The sequence below is a fragment of the Botryllus schlosseri genome, chromosome 1, assembly GCF_051294905.1.
Source record: "Botryllus schlosseri isolate E-star chromosome 1, Bs_hap1, whole genome shotgun sequence".
NCBI classification, from domain to species: Eukaryota; Metazoa; Chordata; class Ascidiacea; order Stolidobranchia; family Styelidae; genus Botryllus; species Botryllus schlosseri.
In genome coordinates, this window is record NC_137236.1 from 28,140,645 (window position 1) to 28,164,345 (window position 23,701).

At 39.4% G+C, this 23,701-nt stretch overlaps 3 protein-coding genes across 3 annotated transcripts in view; 1 reads left to right on the top strand and 2 right to left on the bottom strand.

Moving 5' to 3' along the window:
* Nucleotides 1-23,701, bottom strand: part of LOC145435040 (beta-1,4-galactosyltransferase 2-like) — a 389,801-nt gene that overhangs the window by 235,975 nt on the left and 130,125 nt on the right. The gene's annotated exons all lie outside the window — the stretch shown is intronic.
* Nucleotides 1-23,701, bottom strand: part of LOC145434992 (uncharacterized) — a 350,877-nt gene that overhangs the window by 58,119 nt on the left and 269,057 nt on the right. The gene's annotated exons all lie outside the window — the stretch shown is intronic.
* On the top strand, nucleotides 9,779-11,427 carry LOC145435031 (uncharacterized). Its single transcript, XM_080312312.1, has one exon. The coding sequence runs from the start codon at nucleotides 9,958-9,960 to the stop codon at nucleotides 11,086-11,088; it is 1,131 nt and encodes a 376-aa protein (XP_080168438.1). The 5' UTR covers nucleotides 9,779-9,957; the 3' UTR covers nucleotides 11,089-11,427.

Below are 23,701 nucleotides of genomic sequence, written 5' to 3' on the forward strand. Positions count from 1 at the left end.
TTTTTTTGAACTAGTTCAGATGTGCTGCAGTTCGCAAGACAATTTTGTAGGCCAGCGACGGTCTCTCAATCAAATATATTCTAAGCGAGCAAATGTCGTGCCGAATCTATCACAGCAAGGCCTCTAACGAAAGTATTTATTTTATATTTTCATGTCAACATTTTCATAAAGTGACAAAATATTCCAACGTCATCGATTCAAGCCAAAGAGATCGCTAGCCTTGCTTTATTTTTAGTGAACAGCAACTCGATCGAAAAAATGCATGTCAAACTTGGTGCAATGTTGCCGAAACCGAATGAGTGTCCTAAATTTCAATGAGCTCAAGCAGGAAATCTGATCACGTGTATGTTATATATCAAGGTATATATCAGGGCTGTAACCAAGTCACGAGGCTCCGAGTCACAAGTCAATTTCACTTTCATAGTTTCGACTCGAGTCAAGTCGAGTCATTTTCAATTCACCATTGAGTCAAGTCCGACGGTCCAAGTCACCGAGCATAGGGTCGAGTCCGAGTTATGGTATTATGACTCGAGTCCGAGTCCAATTCCTTGTGTTGACTGCTCAGTTTCCAGTTAAAGTCTTGTTAAACTCACTTTTTATAACTCTGTTTGGTGATATTGAATGATTTTGATTTATAATATACTAATTTTCCTCACTTTGAGCAGTTTATTGTCGCATTCTCAAGTACCAGGACCAATAGACGAAATTCCAATAGGAAGGTCACTTTATTGTTCTTCGAAATTACAATGAAATGTCGGTCTTGGCCGTCTTATAGTCACGAGTCATATGGCTTGGTTCGAGTCATGTACAATGACTCCAAGTCGAGTCAATACACAGATTGTCTCTAGTCGAGTCGAGTCGTTTCCCTAATTTTAGAAAATGACTCGAGTCAAGTCGAGTCATCAGAAAATGCTGACTCGAGTCCGACTCGAGTGTGGTCAATCCTGCTATATATGAAAATACCAATATTATTGGCCAATTGCATACGCACACTTGAGAAAAAAATCGCGAGACCAGCAAATTTATGCATACTGATTTTTCACAGCAGTTAGATTAGCGATTGGTGCATGATAAGCCGAAAACACAAATAGAAGTATGGGGGTCTGTTGAGTCAAGCCTTCCAGAATTTGTTTGATTGGGACCAAGACCATGGTTTTTGGAGGTCTACAAAGCAGACTTGGACAACTAGATAATTCTAGTTGTCTAATTTCACTAAATTAGAGCGAAATGCCAGTAATCTAATTCTAATCTAATTTGTGAAATGCTTCCATGCTCTAATTCTAATTCTAATCTAATTTGTGAAATGTTCTTACGCTCTAATTCTAATTCTAATCTAATTTGTGAAATGTCCGTATTCTCTAATTCTAGTTCTAATCTAATTATTGTTTTCCTGAAAATGCCTCTTTGTCCAAGGCATATTGCACTATTGCAGTGAGTTAAAAAGAATATCCCGATTGCGCAGGGAAATCCAGTGCCAAGCCACCATCGCCTTACTTACACCGTGCAGTCATAGTAGATATTATGACGAATATAGCCTGCTAGAGTAGCTTGTAGTCTGCGAACAACACTCTAGTTTCTAAAACTTTACGTTAGTACATCGCCATGCTGACTAACATGGACGATGCCCACGGTTACCATAAAAGAAGTAATATTTTATTAAAGTATAGTAAAAATCGAGCCAAGCTTGGTGTACAGAAGTTAACCATTCTCATGTTTATGGGAATGCACTGTTGTTGTTGTTTATTAAACAAAAATATGTGGCGCTTATCGCCTCACAGCCTTTTGCACCACGCACTGTGATTTGATGTGAACTGCATTTTGCTGTATTCATTTACCATATACAATTTCATTCAATTTCCAAGTTTTTGCAAACCAAGTATAGCTCTAATTCTAATTCTAATCTAATCTGGAAAAAACTTAGTAGCTCTAATTCTAATTCTAATCTAATTTGGAAAAACTGTGCAGCTCTAATTCTAATTCTAATCTAGTTTGAAAAAAACTGTGGAGCTCTAATTCTAATTCTAATCTAATTCAGAAAAGCTGAAAATTTTCTAGTTGTCCAAGTCTGCTACAAAGTATTGTTACAGCCCTGCTAGAAACAGACACTCCGTACCTCCGGTCTTATTCGTCGGTCAACAGGTGATTGCGCGGTAAAAAGTGACCTATTTTAATCATCGGGCAGATTTCTCCTAAGGGGGGAATTTTGGCTCAAATTTCGGCCAAGGGAGGCACGGGATGAAAAAGGTTGGGAACCACTGGCCTAGTGCCTAATCGCGTCGAGCAAGTGCGACGATGAAGTCATCGTGCCATGTAACGGGTTAAGAAATTACCCGGAGCCGCGACAGCTGCAGCCGGGTGCGTTTCTGGAAATTTCAATAAATTGCAGCTCCATTACGGTGGCGTTCTGAAGAAAACGGCTGCGGCCAAATTTTTTTTTTCGTTTTGCCCTTCAATTTGAGACCACATCATTTTTTGGGCGCAGTGCCCCTTTAATGGCTAACTAAGTTCACGCCAATATAAGGTAGCAGTCGCAACAGGCTAACAACGGTCAACTCCCCAGGCTAATCTTATGTCGAAATACAATAACAATACAATCAAGTGAATCAACAGAACAATGCCAAATTACAACCTATCCTTCCTAATTCCTAGCTCAAATAAATACAAATCACTCAATGAATCACATGAATAAGCAAACGACTGGCAGGCCAGGAAAATGTCTCTGAAACCACGAGGGCAAAGTCGCCACAATGGGCGCCAGTGAGCGTGATGGCTCATGTACAAAATGGACCATTTCTCGTGTTACAACAACATCACCTGACATATTTCGAACTTACAGTTGTCTTATTCAACCGTGACCAACAGAGTAACAGCAATGTCAGTCGGTCTTTTATCGCATGTTCTTAAAGACTTTGCCGCGTACACTATTTATCCAAGCATTGGACGAATTCACCGACTCCACAGAGATTGCATAGCTAATTATATGGGTGCATTTTATCAAAGTGGATATATTTGCAGAGAAAATGCTGACTGGGCAAACGTGGAAGGGGGACCTGCCAAAACATCAACTTGACTATGCTAACTTCTGTAACTAGCCTGCAGCGCCCCCGTCATCGAATGAGAGGAGAAGGGTTAATTGGGTTGCTCAAAAATGACCCTAAACGCGAGACTTCTTGTCATATCACTGAGAGCTCAAAGTGATAATGACTCCATCACAAAAAATCACCATAATTTTATACTTCCTCGCTCTCGCTTTGAAACACAGAGTTCGGATCTCCGGTGGAAGGGTTTTAAGGTGCATATACCGGCCCGTATTCGACTGGTAAATAGGCTACAGTAGCCTAAATTTAATAGTAGCCCACAATTATATGGTGATAATGTTCGGCGGCTAGCAGCGTTTTTTGTTGTTGAAATGCGGCCCACTATGCAAGGCAGGGCTTTGGAGCAGCCGTAAATTTGCATTGCTCCGGCTCCGGCTCCGGAGCTTTCTTCTATGGTACACTAGCTCCAGCTCCAGCTCCGGAGCCGCAATATTACCACTGCTCCGGCTCCAGCTCCGGCTCCGGGTCTATAAACCATCGAAGGTGCCTTTGTATATCTGGGGTGGGCATCCCGTGGCCTGCGGGCCATATGTGGCCCGCGAGAAGGTTTTGAGTAGCCCGCGAGCTAATTTCCCATTATATAATCGAAATCCTGTTATATTATCTAAATTGAATTGCTCAGATTGTGAACTTGCAATACCAACCAAAAATATGATTAGTCTGGCCGCAACACTTGGGATGTTGATGACTAACATATCAGTTCTGACGCATTGGCAGAGCCAGGGTCCAGTCACATTTCAAGTAAATCGTCGTACATTACAATAAACTAAAAGAGCAGTAAAATTTTTCTTCACGTTTCGCGTGTTTAATTGTCACACGATTTCTTGCTTTGTAGCCTACCCCCACCTGAAAATGAAAAAACGTCTGATTTAGCCGATTGAGTCTAACTATACTCATCATTACTTGAGAAATTATTTTCGTGTTTGCGCTCGCAGAAAGATTATCGACGATGAAATGTATAGGAACAAAATGATTGTCGTATATTAGCGGAAACTTCGACATCGATATGTCCAGATGCCGAATAGTCCTGTCCTTGCAAACTGAGCCCATAGCGGGCGGTATACAGTCGACGTGCAATATACCCAAGTAATAATAATATTAACTTTAAGAAATTTACGCGGCTGGTAGGCAGCGCACTCGTTCGTCAATTTCATGTGACCCGTTAGCTGAAAAGGTTGACCACCCCTGGTCTAAGTAGATTACTTATTAACCCGTAGGTTAGTTATCTAGCCTATAGTAATCTTGAGTCTGTCAGCAATCAGTAACATCGGATGCAGTAACGAATACATAGGTGTCGCCGTGTCGTCTTGTGGCGTCATAATGAATACTTGCCAATTGTCAGTAACACCATAGTTGCACTAGAACGCACTTTACTCCATGCCATTGATGTGTACGGTATGAAAATTCTGACGCGGCGTTTTAACACTGGCACTGTATTCGTTAACATTAAGCCATACAGCTCAATTCAATCTTTAAATAAGCGATTATTATTCAATTGTAACGGTAGAAAGAGCAATATGGGCGGACATCACGACGTGATCAATAGAAATTCGATTTGTACCAAATGACCAATGGTTTGATGTTCGATATTGGTGCACTCGTTACCAGTCCATCCGCTGTCGATCAAGTTTATCGGAATATAATACCCCCCCCCCCCCCAAATAACTAGCTCCAGCTCCGGCTCCGGCTCCGGCTGAATTTTATGTAAAGCTCCGGCTCCAGCTCCGGTAAAAATGCACGGATACGGGGCTCCGGCTCCAAAGCCCTGGTCACAGCTGTCTGCCGGTGTGGATAACGAATTCAGCCTCTGGTAGCAAAATTCGTCGATCTGATAGCCGTTTTGTGAGCTGAAACGGTATGTCTAGATATGCCGCTGTCGTCTTCAAGTGATCGCGGTGGGTCGAATAGTGTTCGTAATGATGTCTCGTCGTCATGCCTTCGGGCAAGGGCGCCATCTGCACTCTATCTAGGTTGCGCTTTCTGTTTTGATGAGTATATTTAATCAACGCGCCTGTTCAAGCATGAAAGGGGTAGACAGGGATATCTAAATCTACTAGATATCCCTGAGGGGTGGAGTTGATGGCGATCTCTGGGTCTCTAAGAATTTAGAACGCTGGCAGCAGCGTCGTGAATGAGAAGGGTTCGTGATGTTCTGTTATGTTGTTGTGTTCTGCTCCTCTTGTTTAGATTTCTGTAGTTCTAGATTAGAATCAATTGAATGGTTTGAAAGTAAATCCTATCAGCTGAGATATTGGCATAAGTTATATCATATCCGGTACGCAGTATTTATTTTATAATTTATATTGCTGCGCTATCTGTCTGGAATCGTTTTCTTTTTTTGTGTCGGTAATTCTATGAAACCAGGGGTTTCATTGCGGGTCTCTAATTATCGGTTTAGTTTCTGACTCTCACAGCATACACAGCATAATTGTCAGGTAGCGACATCTCATGTTGCAATGCAATCTCTGTTACCAGGTAGAGACCGACAGGTGGATGCAGAACCGCAAATACACGCAACAACAGCACCTTGTTAGATTACTAGATACGAGTTATCCAATCCCTTTACTACCACTCCTCCCTGGAGTAACAATATTCAATCTTTTGATTATATAGACGCTACCAGGCGTGTTTCGTGCAGATGTTTGAATATGACATTTATACCACAACAGATATTGCAGTTAGTGAGACAGTTGCTCTCTGCGTTTTAACTCCTATTTATGATAGCCATGTTCTGGTTTCGTTTAATTTGCTACGTTTCAACTTCGATTGTTAAGCTTTTCGGATGAACGCTATTTATTAGTCATGCGCCTACCGATTATAGTCTGAAATTTAGTCTCGTCCAACTCTTTTCCATTTACTATTATTAATTCGTGATCGCGAAATAAGTCAGCGAGGCATTCTTTTACAAACTACCCATTTAGTTAGTTGGCGGTCAACTAACTAACTGTTTTTTGAATAGTTCTCGTTTTAGTCCAAGTTACGGATTTTTCAAATTAAGTTGTTCTAGTCCTTGTTCCGAATTTTGAAAAGTGAGTAGTCCGACTTCTACTTCTAGTTGATGATATTGGTAAGTAGTTCTAGTTGCAGATTTTGAAAATTCAGTAGATTTAGTTCTAGTTCTAGCTGCAAATTTGAAAAAACTATTAGTTGCCGAACAACTAGAAAGCAAGTTATGTCGTCGTTATGCGTGAATCGCGAAACCGGTGCTCTGTTGAATGATATTTGTGCAGCCGTTACTGACTCGGAGCCATCACAAGTAGCAGTGGCGTAGCTAGCGAGTGTTTTATTTGGGTCGTAATCTCTCACATTTCAAACTCGGAATCCCGTCCCCTTGAAATGTCGATCATATATCTGATATTTCCGATAAAATAAAAATTGATGTGTGGCCTAGGAGAATGAAATCCAGTAAAGTACGGAATTTAGAGTTAATGTACAAAAATAGTATTTATACCACGTAATTATTCAGAAATAATTGTATACCAGAAACATTATTACCTCTTTTAAATCACACCAACCCCTAGACACGTCCTTCTATTAAGACACCAAAATGTATAGCATATTACAGCTTGGTCAATACGTCCTGAGCGGTGTCTTAGCTTGGTTAACTAGCTTTCTTGTGTTGGTAGTTTCTATGGCAGGTTTTCCGAAATTCGCCTTCACGCAGCCTCCATAAATTACGACTTAAATTATTCCGTGTTATATCGGCTTTATTTTGAATCTAGAATACTCATCCGACTAACGTAGGCTACCTAACCACGGTGCATTAATAGACATTAAACACTAAACAGCCTTCAAAGTAAACGCATTCCCGGTTCAATTCATAAAGCCCATGGTTTTAGTACTTATCCAAATTCGAAATTCCAGCAACTTTTCGCAATCCGGATTTGGCCCACGGGTCGTATATACCCAAAGGTAGTCAAAGTAAAGCTACTCATGTATGAGTAGAAGTACTTCGTCAATAAGCCACCTAAAACTACATGAAGTAGAAGTAGAATTGACTGACTTTAAATCTACTGAAGTAAGTAAGCAGTTTTGAACACAGTCTTAATTCGTTCGCATGGACTGTCAAAAGCTGCGAATTGAGCTATGCGGAAGATGCAGAAAGATTGATTGGTATTGATGCATCCCAGGAGGCATCAATTTTCGACAGAATAAGCATTGTTTCACATCATGGGATGCAAATTATAGTATTGATATGAAAATGCGATACTAACCCTTTGTTTACTAGGAGACCCCATTTTAGAGAATATCACGGCATGGTGCCCTACCCATATTATAAGGCCCCAAGTTTAGGCGAAGAGCAATACGTAGAAGCTGTATCGGATACGGTTTTATCACTTTGCGCGATCACTATACGTTAACCCTTCTAAAATCGGATTCCGTATACGGAATCGGTCAACTTCATCTGGCCATATCTTTATTTGTCTACGTCCTATAGGCTTCATTTTCGTTTGTAGGGAAAGCTAGCAATCTTCTGATTAATATAATACCTAATTCGAAGGCATAAGGCATGACAATTTTCGAGCACCGACGATCTTACATAAGGAGTTCGGCCGAAAATACGCATGCAGAAAAAAGTGGTTATCACCAAAAATTTCCAGATATTTTCCGAGTGGGAAATCTAGTCAAACATTCTGCCAGAACATCAGAAGTCGACTTGTACGGTGTTCTGTGTAATTTTTCACCGTCTCAAACATCAAAACTTGTTCTTGGAAGTATTCTGAAGGGGTTTGGTAATTGTGGTCACGCTTCGGTGATTTTCCAGAACATAGTTAAGTTCGTGACCGAATATGAGTCATAAACTGGTTTACTATGCCTGCAAATGGCTGGATACGACAAGACAAAGTATACCACGTTGTTTCATGCCATTAACTGGGCGGTAGGGGTCTGATTCGGTATTGATCTTGAAGTTGACCATAGTGACCACTTACTGACCACACCCATATGTAAATTTTTCATGTATTTTTGATTTTTCGATAACTGGCGAGCGGCATGGTCTACGGCCGTGGTTGACGGCTTGTTTGAAACCAGGCAACGGTGGCTACGCACTCATGCATCATTTTTGACTCTCTGGCGCTATCCTGGGGGTCAGTCTTGAAAAATGAGAGAAAGAAAGAGATTTTTTAGAGAAAAAGTTTGTTTATTTAGTCTTATACAAAACCCTAGACATGTCTTGGGGTGTCGATCGAGGGCGGAAACGGTAGAGGGATATAGTCCGCCCACTTTTAAACTAAAACAGCCCAGAGTTAAGTCTTGCTGAGGTCACGGTATGAATTTGAAAAGTGATGGTCAGTTTCGCGAAAATTGACCCGATTTCAAAAGGGTTAATAATAAATATGTGAATCGTAAAAGTTATATTTAGTGTAGCTTCATTTTCGGAAATTAGAGGCATTACTACACTTGCTTTTATACTTCAACATTTATGTTCTGCAGACAAAAGAACTGAACGTAATTAGAACTCAAAGTATGATACTCGCAATTGAAAGTGAAACACAAATACCACTTCTAAAAAGCGGAAAATATATTTCATGTCTTTTGTCCATAAAGCTTTAAAGGTGATCTGCTAAAAGCAGGTGTAACGTTAAAAAAAGCTGTATTTTTCAGATTAGCATGATACGTAATGGGCTGTTAGATTACAATATAATAGGTAAATGCTAGATTGCGAAACGGTAGTTTCAAACGTTATGGAGGTGAAATATTTGATATGGGCGACAATGCGGTGTGAGCGGAACTGAGCAATCCGGAACCTAAATTATACTCATTGATACTTTCGTCAAAACACATTTGTCACCCCATAATTACTGTGCGCGAAGCGCAACAAAATTTCTGGGCTTTTACTCGACTTTCATGAATATTAAATGTTGGTACTCCATGAAAACAGTCCCGAAATTCCTCAGGCTATAATTCGTATTGGGGGATTAAACTACTTCTACTCGACAAACTGAAAATAGCGAAAAGTAAGTAAGTAGATCACAAAATATTACGAAGTAGAAGTATAGAAAATCAGATCTACTTGAGTAAGTACCAGAAGTTGAGGAAAACAACTTGAGTGCTTCCCAGAAGTAGAAGTACTTCGTTACTGACCACCTCTGTATATACCCACTACCCTTTTATGCCCTTTACCCTTATCTGCAAGCCGTTGGGGAACCCGTAATATTCAGTGAGTCACAGAAACATTAATCTACCACTTTATGCATCTAACTACACATATAGTGTCTCACTTAAATTGCGCGCTCGGAGAAACAGGTCAAAAGTGGCTGATGTAGTAAGTCTTCTTTTAGTAAATTGCAGATTTTTAAAGGTTGTTAGTTTTAGTTCAAGTTCTCATTGCGGGTTTGAAAAGTGAGTAGTTCTAGTTCTAGTTGCGTCCTTTAAAAAGTGAGTAGGCTATAAGTTCTAATTTTAGTGTCGAAGAGTTGATAGGTGTAGTTCTAGTTTTAGTCCTAGTTGCACTTTTTGAAAATCCAATAGTTTGTACAGGCCTGCCGCGAGGTAACGTCTGAAAATGAAGGCGTATGATGTTTGAATTCATAATATATAGAATAGAGTCACATAGAGCCAAGTCTTTGGTATTTTACTATGCGGTTGATATATGGGATCATCATAAGATCGGTTTCGTAAAATGTCATCCTTTTCCGATTCCAAGATAACCCTATATAGTCACTGGCATCCTTGCATCATTGTGACAGGGGAAATTACATAACAACTATACGATACAGACTCTGTATGATCGCAAAAAATTATTTCGATTAGCACACAACAATAAAACAAATCAATCTTGCTATTCAATGAAACGCAGATATATCGAATTGTATGCACCTCACAGTCATAGTCACAAACGTTTTTCGTCTAGTAAGAAATGGCCCATCTCCAACGCCGTAACGGCTGCAATGATATTATATGCGAGGTATGCGGAAAAAGCTTCACCACCAAATATTATCTACCACGACACATGAAAATCCACGCCGCATCGAAGGATTTTGATTGCGACATATGCGGTAGAAGCTTTTCGCAAAGGAGTTCCCTGACAAGGCATCTATCGATCCATGCAGCAAAGAAAGATCATAAGTGCGACATATGCGGGGGATCATTCCACACCAATTGCAACTTGAGAGAACACGTAAAAATTCACACCGAGGTAAAAGAGTTTGAGTGCGGAATATGCGGGAGAGATTTCTTAAGGAAGGCTGACTTGAAAACACATTATTTGAGCCATACTGCAGCGAAAGATTACGAGTGCCGAATATGCGCAAAAGGATTCAAAACAGGATCTCAGCTGAAAAGTCATTATTTGATTCACGTCGGAGGAAAAAAACATAAGTGCGAATTCTGCGGGAAAGCGTTCCGTACGAAGTTCAACCTTAAGGGACACATCCAGATGATACACTCGATTACCAGAGAATATGCGTGCGACATATGCGAGAAAGCTTTTGTGCAAGAGTCTCACCTCAAGCGTCACTATTCCGTCCCCATTGAAATAAAATACCATTGTCAGGTATGTGAGAAACCATTCAGGGAAGAATTGGGTATCCGAAGGCATATAAAAATTCACGTCGGATTGAAAGAGTTTGAGTGCGATGTATGCGCGAAATCATTCTTCAAAGAATCTCACATGAGAGCACATATGAAACACCACGCCGCATTGAAAGATTTTGACTGTGAGATTTGTGGTGAAGCATTCCGTACGAGGTCGTACATCAAGATACACATGGAGTCGGCTCACTTGCATACAAAAAGATATGAGTGCGATATATGTGGGAAAGCCTTTGGACTATTGGCCAACCTAAGAGGTCACTGTACCGTCCACGCGGAATGGAAGTACCAGTGTGAAGTATGTGGGAAAATACTCAATCACATATCCAGCTTGAGAAGACACAACAAGATTCACTTGGGAGTAAAAAAGCATCAGTGCGAGATATGCGGAGGAACATTCAGAGAAAAAAGTACTCTCTTTCGTCACTTACGAATCCACCGAAGAGACAGGAAGTAAGGATGCGACGATCCGTGGAACAATTTCAGGAACCGATGAATGAAGTGGAAATCATCATTGCTACTAAAACATTCGTCCATTACACCCGTGGGAACGTTTTGTAAAATTTAAACGATACCATATGATATTTTGGTAACAATTAATTAGTCTGTTGCGGTACTGGCGTCGGTCGCATCATCGATTACATAAAGACAAAAAATCATGAATATAACGCAGCGAAATGCCATTTGAAACTAGTCTAGAACACCTGGGTAATAGAATTGGCCTCATTTACACTACCGAAATCCAAATCTAGGTGGAATGTAATATCTTTGCTTTCGACGAATGATCCATTTTCTTTTCAAAAGTACATCGAGCATTATATGATAATTTTAGGCACCTGTTGGGGTGGGTGTGTATACACACTCTTTCAGTAAGAGTGTAATATAATCTCACATCCTACACTGTAAACGAAAATGGTGTGTTTTCGCAATTCACACCCTAGCGTACGGTGTGTTTTGGGTCATCACACCTATTGGGTACTAAATTTGTCATTTACACCTAAGCTATTGGTGGAAATAAGCCGATCACACCCCTACACACACATACCATAAGATATACACCCCAAGCATTGGCATTTGGGGAGAATTGTTAAAGATTACACCTTTTGTCAGACAAATATGAAGTTTTGGATTCAATCCGCGCTAGCCGCTTCCACAAAACTTGACTGTTGAAGTTTTAAGTCTGTGTCGGTCAGAAGCCTGGTTAAGCAGGCAGGGGTGCGGCAAGTCTGCATTCTTGTTAAAAATTCAGTCGAATCACTGTACTGATCATTGTATGGGCACTTGAGAACTTCTCTGCTGTGTCTAACTGTAGGTCGTGTAGGACATATTCTCTCTGGGGTTGAATTATCCACCGAAAATGCGTGTTTTCGCCCACTTTATTGTTGTCCATGTCTTTAAGGCTTCTTGGGTAGGCTTAGGCAATGTTCCATTGTTCAGTTTTTATGGATTTAACCCGGTTCGATCAAGTAAATTCGCCTACGCATATAGTTTCAGCTTCAGTGACAAATAAGCATTCGTTGCATAAGTTCGTGTGCTACATTGACATGAATGAATAATAGCTAAGTCCGCAATATCATATTGTAATTCACATTTATCGTGCACTGCGGTACTCGTACTTTGGCTGAAATTTCACCCTGTCTACTATAGTGTGACCGATGTATCTCAAGTGTGTGGCAAAAATACGACACATTATGAAGTTGTCACGATACTGGTTTATAATTCCTTTCATGTCACGTCAAATGCACAATTGTACATTGTACGTAGGCTATATGTACAAAATATATCGGGCCTATTATTGACAGCAGCATTAGTGTATAACCACAATATAATGCAGGTTAAGGGTATTTAGAGCTGGGAATACTAGAAGGAGTTAAATTTCAGCCACAAACTTATATGAGCAGTACGCAATATGGGCGTAGTAAGAATTCAAATTAGAATGGAACACCAGGTTACGTCACGGAACAATCATTGAATTGGGCGAAAGAGGGACTAAATTGGGCAAAGTTTCCTGGTTATTTTCATTTTTAAATTGATGTGTTATTCACTATTTGGTAGCTTTATGAATTGCACACTAAGCCTAACCGACAATTCGCATACAGCTTTCGGATCGTATCAATGGTTCGATCTATGAAGATAAATCTAGTACTGCAAGACTTTTTGAAGCTTATTATGATGCAATCTGCAGCTTCACAGCTATAAAATCCATATTTCCGATAAATCAATTATAGTATACATACAAATATTCCGGAGATCCTAAACTTCAATATAGTTATTACATCAGTGAGTCAATTGTCACATCATAATGCAATATACAAACCGTCGTCACCAGAACAGCTGCTGCTATGTTTCGCTACAGCTATGTAAAATGTTTCGTTATATTATAGATAAGTAACCTACGGAGGTTGGTTATCTATAGTTATATGCCGTATTTCCGCGCTTAAGAGACCAGACTGGCTATCGACTGACCGTATTAGTTGTCGCGAATCTGTGAAGAAAGCCTCTTTCGAGATTGAAAATATCTGGATGGTGAGTTACATTTCGTATCGGTACTATTGTAGTAAAGAACATTTGTTCCGTTGCGTTTCCTGTACAGATCCGATTCCTGTTACTCAGTGTCGCAGCTGTACTGAACAGAATTACATGTAGAAAGTTGGAATTTTAAACGTACCGGTAGTGACGATACATTGAATTCACATAAATTGTTGTATCACCAGTACCGATACCAATCTCCAAGACACAGTAGCTCAATGGCTCTAATGGAGATACTGTTGACAGGTCCAGCATTAGCTATGATTATAAACTACGGTAATTTGGGTTTGAGCGACATCGTTTGTAAGTGCATTGAAAAAAAAATCGACTCGATTGTCGTTATATTGATTACCAAAGCACATCACGACCTGTTTAAGTATAAAGGGTAGCCTACCACTGACTTTGCAGAGCTATGTTTATAGGCCTATCACCCTGTCATTATCACTGAGCTATATACACATTATATATTATGTTATGTTATGGTAGGAAGGTAAACATATTATCTATTCTACTTCAGACTTGCATGGGCAAAGCTAGCAAATTTTTGGCTCTTGAAGAATGAAATTATCGATTTCTCCTCATGAGAAAACAAGTGTAACATACAAACAGCAAAGGGCTGAAGCATATGAAGCAATGGTATCTGCGAGGTGAGCAATGGACATTTGATGAAAGCTTTCGATCCCCGTAAATTGGGGCCAGTAAATGTTGATGATATTATGACATGGGTGAAAATATGACGATGCTATATTGCTATCACTATGAATATGAGAGACTTGACTATAGGAACAGGCTTACCTCATTGAACATATTTTGCAGTGGCCCCTCAGACTAGCTGCTAAGAGTATGTGACCCATCAACTAGACTACTTCTTTTCAAACTACTTCTCCGAGTTCTGTTCATATATTTATTTTAATTTGAAGCAGCTTGACATGGATTTGACATAGCCACTTCTATATGCTTGTCATTGAGTAGAAATTGACATCTATTGCTTGAGTAGCAATGCGCACTACTGCGGTCAACTCGGTGTGCAACAATGCACGGATTAGCTGGGTCTTCAATGTTTTGACCAATATGAAGAGGCAAACATAGCCTTGCCAAAGTTTATCAAACTGACCTTTCGATCAATATAAACAAATCATAATATATGCACTTCTTGACTCATGATATGACATACACACGATCTGTGCATATGCACAAATCTGCTTTTTGTTAGATTCAAGGACTGATTGCTATTAGTAGCAGACTCTTACTCTGTGAATGTGAAATCAAATATGTTGTTGGTGAGTAATATACTATGCGTAGAAGAGTTACAAAATTGTACTTTAACTCGCTTATTTACAAGCATAAAGCAAGTCAAGGCTACAACATCAGTACACGTTTCGGATGTCTTGGGCCTTTCGAATCCAATCCAAATTGTCAACTAAACGTTTACCGTATGCCTCATGGTTATTTTTTCAATTTTAGGATGCTGCTATACAAGCTAATATCAGGGAATTTCAACCAAATCAACGTCACATTTAACGGTAGAAGCGTATGCTGTGAAACAGTAAAGGATCGTTATCAAACAGCTTATATTCCAAGGTAATCATTATCATTCAGCTAATTTGCAAACTTCCATGTATAGGCTAAGGCAGTGGTTCCCAACGTGGGGGCGATTTGGGGGTCTAGGGGAGCGAAAATGACGAAGGGGGCGACAGGGGGGCGAAAATGGACAAAGGGGGCGACGGGGGGCGAAAATAGCGAAGGGGGCGATGACGCGTCAAAACGGCTGACCTTTTTTTTTAGTCAACCCACGGAAATTTAGTTACAAAAGTGTGTCGAATTAGACATCGAGCCGAAAATTTGACTTTTTTTTTAGTCAACCCGCCGGTGATTACAGTTTGTATGCCCAATTTTCGGTACACAAAATTTTGGGGGTGATGATCGGTGTTGACCTTGAAAAGGGGGCGATGGGTCGAAAAAGGTTGGGAACCACTGGGCTAAGGCAAGTCAAGGTTTCCTAATCAGACCTGTATCTGCGGTCGCTTTGAATCCATTCTGAAAGTCAATATTGCCCAACTAGAAAACGTTTCGTGTTTTGGATTAATACCAAGTAGTCAAATTTAAATCAAGTCCATGCATTTCTTTCTCTGAATATTTTTCATATTTTAGGATGCTGCTTAAAGACTGCATGCTGCAAGAGCAAGATTATATCACAGGAACTAACCGAGTTTAGAAGTATGCTGCGAAAACTGAAAGACTCGTTATCAAGCCAGCAGGTATGACAACTTTGTTAACGACACCTGATGTCAACTTTCGTAGTCGCATCTATGAGGTAAACCAAAGCAGAGATGGTCAAAGTTACCAGCGTTGCTACTCAAGTCGATGTAGAAATACCAACTTCAATTTATACTCGATTACAAGTAGATGCAACAGTTCCTAATACAAGTCCAAACTACGCCAAGTGTGGAAGTAGAATACGAAATGTTGGAAAAATAGTCAAGTATGGTACGCAGATTTTCAGAGGATTCTACTTTGAAAATTGCAATATGAATCTTCGCGACTAATATAAAATTACTAATGGCATATGACACTACTAACTAAATATTCAGTTATTTCTGATATAGGCGGTGTTGCCAGACTTGGACAACTATAGATATTCTAGTTGTCTAATTATCCTAATTGAAGCTATTCTAATTGGTGAAATGTTTCTATGCTCTAATTCCAATTCTAATCGAATGTATGAAATCTGTCTATGGTCTAATTTTAAACCTAATCTAATGTCTGGTTTTCCTGGAAATGCTACAGGAGAACTGTATAGTGCGAAACAAGCCAAGCTTGCTGTACAGTAGGGGTGTTAAAAATGAATCTTTATTCTCAAATTCTTCTGGCTACTTGGTAAAATTGTTAGATTACGGAATTGAAGCCTAAACACCAAATTTGGTTCAATTCCAACCAGTAGCCGCATTGCTACAGGAGAAGAAAGTTATTTTATTTATTATTTAAAAATTAGTAAAAAAATTCAAAATTTTCTGTTCACCCATGAAATTGTAAGGTTGTCTATAGAAACGATGCCCACCAAATTTGGCTCAAATCAAACCAGCCAAAGCGGAGTTATTGATTTCGAAAAATTTGGATTTGAATAAAATAGTATTTACGGTGGACACAACAGTCATAAATGATTAAAGAATCGTTCACCGTAAATACTATTTTATTCAAATCCAAAATTTTGCGACGGCAATAACTCCGCTTCCACTGGTTGGAATTGAGCCAAATCGGTTGAGAATTGTTGCTATAGACAACCTAACAATTTAATGGGGTGAACAGAAAATTTTAAATCTTTTTTCATTCATTTTCATATAATAAATAAAAAACTTTCTTCTCCTGTAGCAATGCGGCTACTGGTTGGAATCAAACCAAATTTGGTGTGCAGGCTTCAATTAGGTAACCTAACAATTTCATCAAGTAGCCAGTAGATTTGAAAGAAAAAGTCATTTTTGAACACCCCTTCTGTACGGTAGACATTTGCTATTCTCATGCTCATAAGATGAACTATGATTTGATGATAACGGAGTTTGATTCAACTTTTGGCGATTGCAGTAATTCTAATTCTAATCCAATTTGAAAAAACCTGTTAGCTAGAATTATAATTTTAATCTAATTTCCAACTGTGTAGCTCAAATTTTAATTCTACTCTAATTCGAAAAAAAAAACTTGTAGTTGTAATATAATTCCAATCCAATTTGGAAAAAGGGAACGTTTTCTAGTTGTTCAAGTCTGCCTGTTACATGCGGTTTGCATGAAAACTATCCATAAATTTTCATCTTGTCGATGCGTAATTGCCCACACATAGTGATCGTGTGTGAACATGTTTCCTATAGCAGTAAGTTCACCCTATCGGACCACAGTCTGTGCTGCAATTCCTTAGCAAGTGTAACATTTGATTTTTTGTAAGTACTTTGTAAAAATATATATACTTTGTAATGGCTTCTATTTTTGTGGTCTTTCATTAAGTTATGCATGTTAGCATATGGGCCTGTTATTTGGGTTGTGAATATGCATTTTGATTTCAGTAATATGCCACAAGTTCTTGCTGAAGATAGTGACTCAGCCTTCGCCGTACAAGAGTGTTCTGCGGAAACCTGGAGGAGGCGACTTCCCAATACTACATGGGCAATGTTCTTCGAGCAGTATTTTCAGTGAATTATTTTCTCCGTCGCTGGGATCTCTGTTTTTGTTATTTCACGAAATATGTTTCCATTTTATGTTATTATGGTTCAATTGATATCGAATATATGCAATCAAGAAAGTTTATTTGCAATACCGTGCCATTTGGAAGAAGATGCAGGATTTCAAGTGGGGTGTATATATTGAAATTCCGCCCCAATCAATTCTAAGGGCTAGGGTGAAATATCCGATATACACCGCAAGGAATGGGGTGGATTCTGGTCATTCACACCGGCAGGGTTACGTAAGTTCTGTTTTCGTGTACCACCTTTTGGGGGGTGTATAACCACTCTTTTCGCTAAGAGTGTACTGCGTTCAAACAGGATTGATAATAAAGTATTCGAAGGTAAAACATACGCCATGGACTTTGAGGTAGGTTAGAGTTAGATCACAGTATTGTATGGCAGGTAGAACATCTTCGAGGGTTGCAAGTGTAACATGACAATTGATTGTTAGTAATATACGATAATACATGATATTTAGACTTGGAATTCTGATATCGATCAGGGATTAGAGCCTGATTAGAACCTTTCAACCAAATACAAGATAGGAATATTTGTATTCGCGAGTTACTTGACTATTCATGGTGCTTGCGGACTACTATGGTCATTTACACCAGGCCGATATTCTTCATTTTTCTTCCGTAACTGCCGACTTATAGCATGGCCCCGTTTTAGGCTTTTTGTAGTGTGCTGCTACAGATTCTCAGATGCACCGCGAGTGTTTCTTGGATTTTGGGAGAGCACACAAGCAGATGCGAATTAAAAACACCTGTGACCATGTACAAGAGTCCAATGAGGGCATTGCCGATGAATAGGGTAGTGACCAAATCATATTTGCGCTGCTGAGTCTTGATAAAATTCTTTGATTCGTTTCAAATCAACTCATAAACTAGGAATCGCGCCATAAAGCCATGAGAAAATTGTCTTGTATTCAACTCACACTTCAACAATACTTCTCAGGATTTGCTGCAAACAAATATTGTTATTTTTATTTGTACCTGGGTGGGTGAACATGTTCTTTTCCGTTTTTACTGAAATTATAAACAGTAACCGAGAGCCAATGCTTCGAAAACGACGAAATGCATGTGTGTTTGTCAAAAATTAGACATCGTTTCAGTCAGGTATATGTTTTTTTATAAACAAGCACAGCCATCGTATTTGCTCGTGAATAGATTTTTAAGCAACTGTCTTGTAAGTGTGCGCAAGCATTTTATAATTTTTCCAGTGTGCCACATGTCGAAAAAGTTTTGGAACCACTGATTTTGACCAATGCTGTCGGTGGCGATATCCAGTGTCAGTTTGAGTTTATCATTATTATCATTTCAAAAAACCAAAATAAACTGCGATACAATGAAAAGATATGAACGTGTAGAAACGACTTCGAGTAATCTTCGAAATCAGACATCCACATGGGCGTAGGCTTCCACTTTTAAGAGTATTTGTCCTCCTTTTTGACGTTTTTGAAAGTGTCCTCGAAGGACGGCCTTTTGTCCTCTTTTTTGAGAATTATGGTCATATTCATAGCAAAATTCGACTGAGATGCCGTAAATCAGTACCGAAGTGACGCTCCGGCGGGTATTTCGGGAGCTGAGCGGAAATTTGACCTTTTATTTTTAGTCAACCACGCGACAACGTGAAGGAAAAAAGAGTATTTTGGGCACCGAGGGAGAAAGTTGACCATTCACCTCCGGTTTTACAAGTTTGAAAATTCTAAAAAAGTGTCCTTATTTCAGATTTCCAAAATATGGTAACCCTAGCGTAGGCGATGTAACGTAGAGGATTCACATTGAATGAAAAGTAAAGCAGAGAATATAAGAGGCAAACGACAAAATGAGGTAGCATCAGGCGGAAGACGGGATTGATAAGTTAGGTCTTGGCCCGGTAATCTGGAGAAGGTTTTCACAAAGGGTTGTGTTTACATGCGGATGTTCAATTGTTCACCCAATGAAATATTTGATGAAGCTACAGTGAGTGCAATTTTACCAACCAGAATCAACGTTTCGAACTGCATATAGTCAATTAACAATATTCAAGGCAATGTCTTTCGTAGTTAGATATTACTGATGGTGAGATATTTTCATCACCAACCCACGCCTGTGACAGTCATATATTTCCAATCCCCGATCCAACTCTAGATACAAATATTTCGACTTCGGTATATAGCCCAGATGCGACAAAGTGAGCATATATCGTATGTTAACGTAAGCAGAGTGTTGAACTGCTCGTTGAAAGCCGTCCAGGGCCAGTTGCAGTTACGATAATTTACGATTATATAAATTACACGGCACCGTTTATAATTCAATAATACATTAGGATTAAAATGTTGACATGGTTCGGAAAGATTATTACCATGTGATACACTATGATGAGACTTTCGATATGTCTGGCGGTCCTCTCAAATGTAAGTCAAATTAACATTCATTGATGTGCCGTCGACCAAACCTTGGGAAAGCGCGCCATCTACTATATACACTATATCTAGGTCGCGCTTTCTGTTTTGATAAGTTTATTTATTCAACGTGCCATCTCAAGCATGAAAGCGGTATCGTTAATGCCAATCTATGTGTCTATCACTAATAACAGTGTCGTGATTGAGAATTAAGGGTCCGTGATGTTATGTGATGTTCTTCTGTACTGCTCATCTTGTTTAGATTTTTCCCGTTCTAGACGAGATACAGTTGAATGGTTAGAAAGTAAAACTAACTAGCTGAGATATTGAAATGACTTGTAATATATCGGGTACGCAGTACATATTTAAGGTAAAGTTCTGCGCTTTCCGTCTGGAATCGTTTTGTTTTATTGTGGCGGCATTTCTATGAAACAATATGTTTCATTGCGGGTCTCTAATCATCGGTTTCGTTTCTGATTCCCACAGCATAATTGTCAGGTAGCGACATTTCATGTTATAAAGCGATCTCTGTTACCCGGTAGAGGCCGACAAGTGGGTGCAGAACCGCAAATACACGCAACAACAACATCTTGTTAGATAACTAGGTCAGAGTTATCCAATTATTTTACTACCACGCCACCCTGGAGTAACAATATTTCAGCTTGTGACTTCTATAGACCGGACAGAGCGTGTGTCGTGCAGATATTCACATATGATATATAGTATGGGGTTACCATACGTCCTCCTTTAGTAGAATTTGTCCTCCTTTTTCAGGTTTTTGAAAATGTCATCCTTTTTGAGAATTTGTCCTCTTTTTGAGGGTTTCGGTCAAATTCATAGCAAAATTCGACTGAGATTCCGCAATTCAGCACCGAAGTGACGCTACGACGGGTATTCCGGGTGCAGAGTGGAAAGTTGACCTTTTTTTTTCTTAGTCAGCAGCATGATAAAGTGAAGGAGAAATCAGTATTTCGGGCGCTGAGCGGTTGACCTTTGTTGACCTTTTTTTAGTTAACCGACTGCGAATTGAAAAAATTTTCTCAACTTTTCAGGATTTTCCACCGGCATTCTAAGTTTAAAAATATGGTAACCCTAATATATAGACCACATCAGTAAGATTATTGTCACTATGTCTGCACATTTAGATCTTCAATATGTGGTTCGAATTTTGAGAGAGGACAGTGTAGTTCTCTTCCAACTCTTAGCCTATTCCTGGCTTCAGTATTTCATGGCAGCTAGGTTAGAGAATACAGCTTTGCAACGGTACACCGAATCAAGCTTAATTATAAGAATCCGGAACGCCTGTGTGGAGTCACGAGGGTAGAGATGATAGCACTCTGCCAAGCTGAGCTGCCTAACAAGATTAACCCAATGTTATTCGTACGCTAGCTCAATCAGTAAGCGTGAAAGCAAATTAGCATGACTTGTGATCACATAGCTGCCGTATGCCAAATGTAATTTTGGAAGCTCGATGAGCGGTTTGATTGTCTCATATAGCCTGCAGACAAAACAAAAGTTGCCGATCATCAATGAGCACTATTATCACGAATCAAATTTTTTTCTGATCATCTCCACGATTTTAAGTGACAGACACCTTCGTTGCCACGTTTGCTGGATGGAAAATGCTGAAGATGTTACGGTGGTAGAGGGAATGGTTTTGTTATTATTGTTCTATCGACTGTATATGTCAGCACGCGAATGAAAGAGGCTACACCGCGGACGGTGTGATACACAAGATACACAAATCGGCGCTATGTCTTTATCCCAATAGATCATGCCAGACGTGATTTCGAAAAATCATACACCAGTACAGATTTGGATATGGCAGCAAGTGACATGTTTACAGCGTTGAACTTCTTAAGACAGTATAATCCTGAATTCTCATATCCTTTCCATTGGGTGGAACGTCACCATATAGTCAACAAACACATCAAGCTGTTGGCTATATATGAAATTTATCAGGCGTTGACAGGTCTCAAGTGTAATAGTGTAGTGAGTGTTTCGATAATATTACCCTAATGCACAGGACAGTATGGTAGTTATATTGTCACTACTGAATCTGATGCGGCATCATCCATGTCCGGTTGTAATTTTAATGTCGAGGTCGCGAAGTTTACTTCTACACAGTATGATCCATACTGATGGTGGAGTCTGGAGTCATTTTGGTCTTTAACTTTTCAATCACAATAACGATATGCATATAATTAGCAAAATGCGCTCACATTAATCACAGATATGTATCACCTCGCCACATGTATACATCGACTATAGTCGATTGAATGGGATCAAAATATTAGGGCGAAGTCGATGGTGTTTCTGGTTATGACCGTGACTTGAAATAGGTGTTCAGAATTCAGAATATATAGAGTCTCATAGAGTCAGGTCTTTACATGTTGGTATTTTACCATATACTTCATGGTTGGTATATGGGATATCATGAAATGTAGGAGATCTCAAGTATCAGACCCTTGTTTTAAAAATGCACGTAAATCTTGACATACAGGCTACTATGGAAGCTACGAATATATATATATATCAGGTCAACACGGACATATCGGTTTTGTGCCGCGTAAAAAGGTGATCACTGCTCATTGACGTAGTTCCTTTATATTTTCGAAAGTCCGACGGGAATTCTGTTTTCTTCGACTATAATAGTAGCCTACTGAGTTGCTAAGGTCAGGGATATCCCTGGCTAAAGTTTATAGCCATCTTCAGTTACACGTTAAATGTTTTAAAGAACAATCACTATGTTTCGACTTGTGGAGGCTTTCAGGAGAAAATTGTATTGAAGCATATTCGCATCACCTTGACGATGGAAACTACGTAACAAAACTATTCGTTACAGACTCTGAATGATCGCAAAAAATTATTTCGGGTACTTCTCATATCTCTATTTGCTACTTCTATTATAGATAGTTTTGACATGCTCCGAAAATCACTACTTTGTACTTGCAATGCAAATTGACGGTATTACAATTCGACAGTTGCTTATCAGCAATAAATACTTTCACTATACCTCTGGCTGTGTAATCGAGTAATCGTCTTACGTGATTCGTTAATATGTTTTTTTATGCTGTAATATTTTTAAAATGTTAACACACGACGATAAACCAAATCACTCTTGATATTTAATGACAGGCTGATACATCGCATTGTATGCACTTTACAGCTTAAGTCACAAACGTTTCTCGTCTAGTAAGAAATGGCCCCTTCCCAGCGTCGTAACGGCTCCAATGATAATATTTGCGAGGTGTGCGGAAAAAGCTTTATCCTCAAATGTAATCTGACAAGACACAAGAAAATTCATGCTGCGTCGAAGGATTTTGAGTGCGACATATGCGGTAAAAGCTTTTTGCAAAGATATGCAAGAGATGCAAGAGATCATTCAACACGAACTGCAACTTGAGAAATCACGTGAAAATTCACGCAGGGGTAAAAGATTTTGAGTGCGAATTCTGCGGCAAAGCATTTCGTACGAAGTCAAACCTTAATAGACACATCAAGATGATACACTCGAAAACCAGAGGATACGAGTGCGATATATGCGAGAAAACATTTGCGCAAGAGTCTCACCTAAAGTGTCACTATTCCGTCCACACGGAAAGGAAATACCCATGTGAAGTATGTGGGAAAATATTCAATAACATATCCAACTCGAGAAGACACATCAAGATTCACTTAGGAGTAAAAGAGCATGAGTGCGAAATATGCGAAAGAGCATTTAGTGAAAAGAGTTCTCTTCTGCGTCACTTACGAATCCACGGAAGCGACGGGAAGTAAAGATGCGAGAATCCGTGGAACAATTAGGAGACGGATGGTCATGGATCCAGTGAATTCGTCTGTTACATCCGTGGAAAAGTTTTGATAAGTAGAAGTGATATCATATTACATCTTGGTAAGAATGAATTGGCGTGGTGAGGCATTGAGGTCGGTCGCAACATCGA

Coding starts and splice junctions, on each gene's coding strand:
- LOC145435031 (XM_080312312.1), top strand. CDS start 9,958: ATGGCCCATCTCCAACGCCGTAACGGCTGCAATGATATTATATGCGAG.